Genomic DNA, 7,845 nt, shown 5'->3' with positions numbered 1-7,845 from the left:
CAGAGTGCACAGCAGCAACTGCATCAGGCGCTGGGAGGTTGGTGGCCCGCGGTGTGTAAGAGGCTGCCGCCTCCTCCACCATGAAGTCCTCGGGCATGAAATCATGGTGCTCGACGATGTGGACCATGGCGTCGAGCAGAAGAACAAGCAAAAACCTAAAGCCTAACCCCCTACCTGGCGCGCCAAATGTCGGAGAGGGAATTCTCAGGCCGGGTGGCGGAACGCACCCGCCCTAAATCCTAAGATGAGGAGGGGCCTAAGCGTTTTGCCTGCTAGATGGAATCGGGAAGAACACAAGAACACACAAGGGTTTAGAGTGGTTCGGGCCGCCGGAGCGTAATACCCTACTCCACTGTGTGCTGTATTGAGCTTGAGAGCTTGTATGAACTTGTGAGTCTAAGAGTCTAAGTGTGCTTGAGCCTAAGTTGGGTCTGCCTTATAACGTCGTGTGTCCTCCCTTTTATAGCTCAAGGGGGGCACGTACAAGGATACTGAGCCCCGACATGTGGGCCCAAGGGCAAAAGGAAGGAAGTAACTACTGCCTGTTACGCTAGGGTGATTTCCGAGCGCCATAATGTCCGTAGTGCATATAGTATTGATATCCCGCGCTGCTTCCTCGGTAACGCGCGAGTGATGATGAGCATAGTGTATGCCGTAGCACGGGCGTATTGCTTGCCAACGGAATGGACAGGCACGCCGCCTGCAGGATGGCTTGGTCACCGCCCGTCAGCGGAGTGGACAGGGCACATTAAATGCTGAGGTAGCACATCGCCTGCCAGTGGAGTGGACAGTGCTCATTAAACGCTGAGGCGGCACATCGCCTGCCAGTGGAGTGGACAGGCGACGCGGCTTATCCGCAATAAATGCAGAGGCCGCGCGGCCCAAAGGCCTTACGTCAGGCTCCGCCTGCTGGCTTACGTCACGGGCAGTAGACCACGTGGCAGCATCAGGTCTCCGTCTGGGCGGAGAGCAGAAGCGCACGCGGTATGGTCCGGGCACGTGTCAGCACCGGACCCCGCCTGACCTTGATTAAGGCCTGGGTATTCCTTGTCTCGGAATCCCGAGACCCCACTGTGAGTGGCCCGGACCCCACACAGAGAGGTCCGGGACCCGTCCCGGGGGTCCGGTTTGTACCTGCGGAGGTCCTGGACCCTGCCCGAAGGTCCGGTCCGTATATGCAGGGGTCCGACACTTTCCTATGGGGTCCAGACCCACCGTTGGTACCTTGGAGGATATTGTCTTCTCTGGCCACGTGGCGGCCCTGGATCCGTCCACGTGGTGGGGTCGGGTGCTGTTCACCACGCGACTAGAGATAGCCGCACGGACACCGCGTCTTCATATTGTAGTAAGGGGTACCCTTGTTTCAAGGTACCGACAGATCTGTTCTATTCTAGTTGACTCTCCAACCAAACGCACTCTTAGAATTTGTTCTTTCTCGTTAAAAAAAATTGCTTTTTCTCGTTTTTATATATACACAGTTTTTGCCTGCAGTCTACCACAGATTCGGTGATGGACCCGTCAATAGCTTAATTTTCAGCACCATCCTAAGCTAGCAAAACAATCATGACATCTATACCTACTCTGCAATCCCATTCACCACCCTGATCGGAATTAACACCAAACTGAAGAAAACAGGAAAGAATTGACAAATGTACACAGTTGGGGCTCGCCCTGTTACTCCTACTCGTGTTCTTCTCGGTGCGAGGGCAAGCCTTGGCTCCTCATGGTGTGGGTGCTCGACGTCGTCATGGCGTTGGAGACCGACGCTGACGCTGACGCTGACGCGTCCGATGTTGCGGACGTAGACGGCAAGCTGGTGCCGGACGATGACCCAGCAGAGTAGTGCGTGCCGCGCAGGCCGTGGGGCCTCCGCCGGTACCGCGACCCGGGCACCCCCGGACGCGTCGGCTCCTCGAGCGTGCTCTGCTTCTTGGACAGGATGATTACCACGCGCTTCATGTCCGGCCGCAGCCGCGGGTCAGCCTGCACGCACAGCAGCCCGATGCGAACGCACAGCTCGACCTGCTCCGGCACCGCCGACGACTTGACCGCGTGGTCAAGCAACTCCAAGCTCCGACCTTTCTTGTACAGCCTCCATGCCTGCATTTGTACATATGGGCCAACGTATGCATTATTATTAAAACAAGGTAAGCTAAAGCTAGCTAACGATGAAGAGTACGAGGAAACAAGCAGAGAGTACGTACGTATTCCAGGAGGCTGTCGGCCTCGGCGTCCGGGGGCGGGATAAAGGCGGAGTTCTTGCGGCCTGAGACGATCTCGAGAACAACCACGCCGAAGCTGAAGACGTCGGCCTTGGTGGAGAGGTCGCCGTGCATGAGGTACTCAGGCGCCATGTACCCGTTAGTGCCGGCAACACGGGTATGAACACGGGAGTGGCCATCGCCGGCCTCCGGGAAGAGACGGGCCATGCCGAAGTCGGCGATCTTGGGCACCCACCGGTCGTCGAGGAGGATGTTGCTGGCCTTGATGTCACGGTGGATGATGGGCGTGTGCGCATCCTCGTGGAGGTAGAGCAGGCCACGCGCCACGCCGACCACAACCTCGTGCCGCCGCGGCCAGGTCAGCTCCGCTCGTCGTGACCGGTCGCTGTTGCTGCTGGCTGGACATGTCACATTGGCAAGCAGCGTCAGCTTCAGAGGCTGAGAGGCATATGCAGAATTGCAGATACAGTGTAAGAAAAAAAGGATCAATGTTCTCTCGTGCCGTCGTGCGTCTCACAAATCAGAATTAACGATCCAGAAATCGCAGTGGCAGAAATAAAACGCCGAACTTGTGGATGGTGAGAAAAAAAGATAGCGTCGGTTCGAAACAAGCTAGAAGATTTGATTCAAAGAGGAAAGGGTTCAGATGAAGGCATAGATTTCTTGGTTTCAAGCATGATGAATATAGAGGCTTCTTTTGGTCAAATTATGCCTACCACAGTGCAAGCTCCTCAAGAAGAATATGAGAGTTTCATTGGTTGTGAAATTCCAAAAACAGTTGAGATTCATCCACCAACTGAAGTTCGTTCAAAGGGAAGGAGTAAAAGAATTAAGAGAGCAAAAGAAATGCCTAAGCCACGCAAGGGAAAGAATGCAATGAATTAGCCACCTCAAAATATGAATTTCCTGCTGTTTTGTTTTACAATTTTGCTCATCTTCACTAAGTTACGCAGGCAAATAACTACCAGCACTTTCTCTGACTGCTACTTATTTTGTTCTATTATCTGGTGTTTCTTCTCATCAGTATTCTTGCTGTACTATTTCTTCTGAATTCTGATTGATACAGAAATTTTGCACGAGTAGTTTAATTGAGAAGGTATGTGGACGTCATCTACATGGCTGAAAACAGGATCAGTACAGCCTGCTTTGCTGCTCCATCGTGTTGCAACACAGGATTGAGAGGAGGTGTGTGCCGCTGTGGCCAGCACATTGCGTGCGTCAGGGCGGCCTCTACAGGGTGCGTCATGGCAGTCAATAGCGCCATCAGGCATCAGGCTCTTCGCGTGCGTCAGTGGCCAGCACAGCCTGCTTCGCGTGCGTCAGTGGGGCCTCCGTAGTGTGTGTCCATGGCAGTCAGTAGGGCCATCAAGCCTCCGCCAGGTCCGACGGCCGGAGGCGTGGCCATGACGCTGTGCCAGGGAACGAGTTCCACGGCTGCGGCAGGAGGAGCTCGGCTGGCGGCGATGAGGCTGAGAAAGAAGATGAAACGTTCAGATTCCAATCGAGTCCGTGAGATGGAAAAGAGCGAGGGGGTTTCCAACGTATGGAGGGCTGCGGGAGGGTCTCTTTGCAAAATTGTCAGTTGACGTTAGATCAAAGATGGTGGGCTGAGATTTAATATGTGCACATGTGCACCAAGATGGCATGTGCACCAGATATGCTCCCTTCAGAGAGACGCACGTTCCAGTGAGAAAACAATCTAGTACTAGCCTCTTTTGTCGTCTCCCTCCTACAAGCGTTCTTGCATCACGATGACGACACTCATGAGTCAGGGCTAGAGACCGGACAGACGCTTGCAAGTGCGTCCGGTCTCCGGTGACCGGTGGAGGGAACGCGTGCAAGTGCAAGCAAAAGAGCGCGTCCGGTCTCCGGTGACCGGTGGAGCGCGTGCGCGCACACGGTTACACACAGAGGAGTCAAACACGCTGCACATGGAGCAGTACCACTAGTGCGGCACTCTATCCTTAAGTACAAGGAAGGATAGACCGAGTCCAACAAAATCAAACAAATCTAGTGCGCACCTACAGTGCTTTTTTTTAATAAACACACGCACTGCCATTGGAGGTTTGGAACCAAATAAGAGAAGCACAAGTCTAAAACAACGGATACAGAGAAGCTAGCCAGTGGCTCGTCAGGGTCATGGCCTTAAAGCAACCATTACTTAGATTTTTGGCGTTAAAAACTGTTTTCCCATCTGGACGGTGACGAAACTTCAACAAGGCCCTACCAAAAAGATTATAAGTTGATGACAATGATTGTTTATCGGACGCCAAGTAGTAGCCAACTACAACTATACCGAAAAGATTAGTACTGCTTGGTCTTAAAAACAAACATGTTTCGGACTACGTCAGAAGACTGGTGGGGTGGGACCCTTTGGGCCCTACATGATGTCATGATCACAGCCCAACTGGCAACTGCACATGTTTAGTTATTTTAATGCTCGTGGATACGGGTGCTGGTTAGTTATGAGTTATGACCAATTGACCCTTGGAGAGACGAGGGACGCGTCGCATGCATGCACGGAGGACGAGTACAGGCTATCGTCGTAGGGAAGTGGAAGCGTGGAAGTGGATGCGAGGACCATTCATACCATCGGTTTGTGTGGTTTGTAGAACGGATCAATGATCAATCAACCAGCCAGCCTGAGACCGTAGGGAACACAACAACGGTACCATGCGCGACTTTAATTTTCCTGGCGCATTGATGATGCGCTACCCCGCCTACCCGGCTACCCCTAGGGGAAAAAAATATCGCCACCAACCACGCATCGGCTGCCTCTGTTTTCAATCAGCAAACGGATCGGATTAATTGCATTTCTCCCTGTGTTGTGGTGGTATACTACAAACTGCGAATCTAATCCCCTCCCAACGAAGTGGCAACCCCGTCGTGAGATCGCACGAAACGGGAATCGCGCGAACTTGAGCGATCGATGGACCGAAGCAACCAGTGGAAATTGACGGCGTGCGTGGGAGAGAGAGAGAGAGGGAGGGAACAATGGAGAAGGAAGGAAGGAAGGAAGAGGACTCACAGCGGGCGGAGGAGGAGGAGGAGAAGAGGATCTTGTCGAGGCTCTCGTTGGGCACGTACTCGTACACCAGCAGCTTGTCCTCCGCCCCGCGGGCGCAGTAGCCGATGAGGTTGACCACGTTGCGGTGCTGCACGCGGGACAGCAGCGTGGCCTCGTTGCGGAACTCCCGGGCGCCCTGCCGCGAGCCGGCGCCCAGGCGCTTGACGGCGACGTCGCGGCCGTCCTCCAGGCGGCCCCGGTACACGGGGCCGAACCCGCCCTGCCCGAGCCGGTTCTTCTCGGAGAAGCTCCGCGTCGCCGCCGCCAGGGTCTCGTACCTGAACGCGCGCTGCTCCCGCGCCGCGATCGCCTCGAGGTCCGCCTCCTCCTCCCTGTCGCGGCGGGACTGGTCGGAGGAGGAGCGGCGGGAGGAGGAGAAGGGGCGGGCCAGGCGCTCCAGGAACGCCCGCGGCTTCATGCTGGCCTCGTCGGCCAGCGCCTCGGTGCCGGTGGGGATTGGGGAGGGTATCGGCCTGCCTGAGCCCTGAGCCCCCGAGGCGGCCGGGTGAAAAACGTACGCAGACGCGGGAGGTGGGTGGGTTCTTCTCCCACTGCGCGCCCACGTGCGCAAGCGCAGGCAGCTTCCAGGCGAGCGGACGGGGCTGGAGGGAAGCTAGCTAGCTCGGCAGGCGGGGCTTGAGCGGGAGACGGGCGGCGGTGGGTGGGATTTTCGTGCGGGGTCGGGACGGGGCTCCAAGACCAAGAGCGCATCGGGTGAAGCGACAGCTGGTGCTGCTGCTATTGTTCAAGACCCGTCTCTGTCGCGGCAAAGTACGCGTCTGCGCGTTCAACAACGCCGTGTTGTTCCGTTCCGCCCGGCGGTTCCACAGAACAGAGGGGAGTCCGTGGGCGCAGCACGACACGAGGCAGCAAGCGGCATGGAACGGATTCGTGGGAAACCGGGAGGAAGCAAGCGGCACAGCTGCCGGCTTGGTCAGGTCCGTCTCCCACACACACACGCACGCATGAGCAGAACGGAGTCGATGCTGATCCACGTCCGTTTCCCCACCAAGAGACACGGAAGGACGACCATGGCCATTCATCATCATGACGAGAGCAACAAGCCTCGACGCCATGATGATATGGAATACTGAGCGGTTATCCGTGTTAAGAACCCCTTGCTACCGAGTGTAGTTCAAGTACTACTTAACTAAATAATAGTAGAATACAAGGAGACAATAGTGTAGAGATGGACTGATTCTTTATTACTGTATGGTGCTGCTATCCAAGATTACATGATATGTGGATCTCCTCTCTATTTATAGACAATAACTAGGGTTTCAGGCATATGGGCCACATAGGCCTTCCTGGCCCAAGAAAGGTTTCTTAACACTCCCCTTTGGCCTAATGCCACGAGATGCATATGTCCCAAAATTCCATAAAAACCTAGTGGGAAAAATTGGAGAAAGAGTACATAGCTCACGCTTGCTGTGTCGCATGAATTGCCTCATCAAAACCTTAGTGAGAAACTTTCATGAAAACTCACATAAAGGAAAAAAGTACAATTTACCCAATATAACAATTTAATCTTCTAGATTATTTGGGTACTTAAAATTTACGTTTAAGATTTATTTAGGTGTGTGTGAAGTTTCTCCCCCTGAGATCTGCAATTCTCTAAGTCTCATCATTCCAAGTCCTCGGACGCATCTTTCAAAGGATGACGCAGGAAGTGACTTTGTGAACATATCTGCGAGATTTTCACATGACTTAGTGTGCAATATTTTAATCTCATTCATCTTATGTAGTTCATGTGCATAGAAGAATTTGGGATTTATATGCTTCGTAAGATTGCTTTTCACATAACCCATTTGAACTTGTGCGACACAAGCTGCATTGTCTTCAAAAATGATTGTGGGTGTTTGCTCAATATTCAACCCACATGCAGATTGGATATGGTTGATCATTCTTCGAAGCCATGCACATTCACGCGAGGCTTCATATAATGCAATAATTTCTTAGTGGTTCGTTGAAGTCGAGACCAAAGTTTGTTTTGACGACTTCCATGAAATTGCAGTTCCTCCACAAAGAAATACATATCCAGTTTGAGATTTGCCTGAATGTGGATCAGACAGGTATCCAACATCAGCATACCCGATAAGATTTAGATCTTGATTTTTTCGATAAAACAAACCAAGATCCTTGCTTCCTTGTAGGTAACGGAAGATGTCCTTGATCCCTTTCCAATGCCTTTTGGTGGGTCCCGCACTGTATCTTGCTAACAGATTCACGACAAATGCAATATCTGGTCTCGTGCTATTTGCTAGATACATTAGCGCTCCAATTGCACTTAAGTACGGGTATTCAACTCCAAGAACTTCCTCCCCTTCTTCCTTAGGTCGGTATGGGTCTTGGTCTATATGTAATGACATTCCGATCATAGGTGTTTTGGCAGGGTATGCCTTCTCAAAACCAAATCTTTCTAATACTTTCTGAGTGTAAGTTGATTGGTGGATTAATATGCCACCTTCAAAATGTTCAAGCTGCAAGCCTAAACAGAATTTGGTTTTACCCAAATCTTTCATCTCAAATTCAGACTTCAAATATGAGCTTGCTTCT

At 52.7% G+C, this 7,845-nt stretch overlaps 1 protein-coding gene across 1 annotated transcript; it reads right to left on the bottom strand.

Annotated features, from left to right (window-relative positions):
* Positions 1 to 1,440: 1,440 nt before the first annotated feature.
* On the bottom strand, positions 1,441 to 5,939 carry LOC100279841 (putative protein kinase superfamily protein). The gene is made up of 3 exons (NM_001360999.1): positions 5,251 to 5,939; positions 2,205 to 2,620; positions 1,441 to 2,100 (listed from the first exon to the last, which is right to left on the bottom strand). Exons 1-3 carry the CDS (start codon positions 5,705 to 5,707, stop codon positions 1,681 to 1,683), a joined length of 1,293 nt encoding a protein of 430 aa, NP_001347928.1. The 5' UTR covers positions 5,708 to 5,939; the 3' UTR covers positions 1,441 to 1,680.
* Between the last annotated feature and the right edge of the window lie 1,906 nt (positions 5,940 to 7,845).

Source organism: Zea mays, chromosome 7 (genome assembly GCF_902167145.1).
Source record: "Zea mays cultivar B73 chromosome 7, Zm-B73-REFERENCE-NAM-5.0, whole genome shotgun sequence".
Taxonomy (NCBI): Eukaryota; Viridiplantae; Streptophyta; class Magnoliopsida; order Poales; family Poaceae; genus Zea; species Zea mays.
The sequence above is the reverse complement of the archived record's forward strand: the minus strand, read 5'-3'. Positions and strand labels throughout refer to the sequence as shown.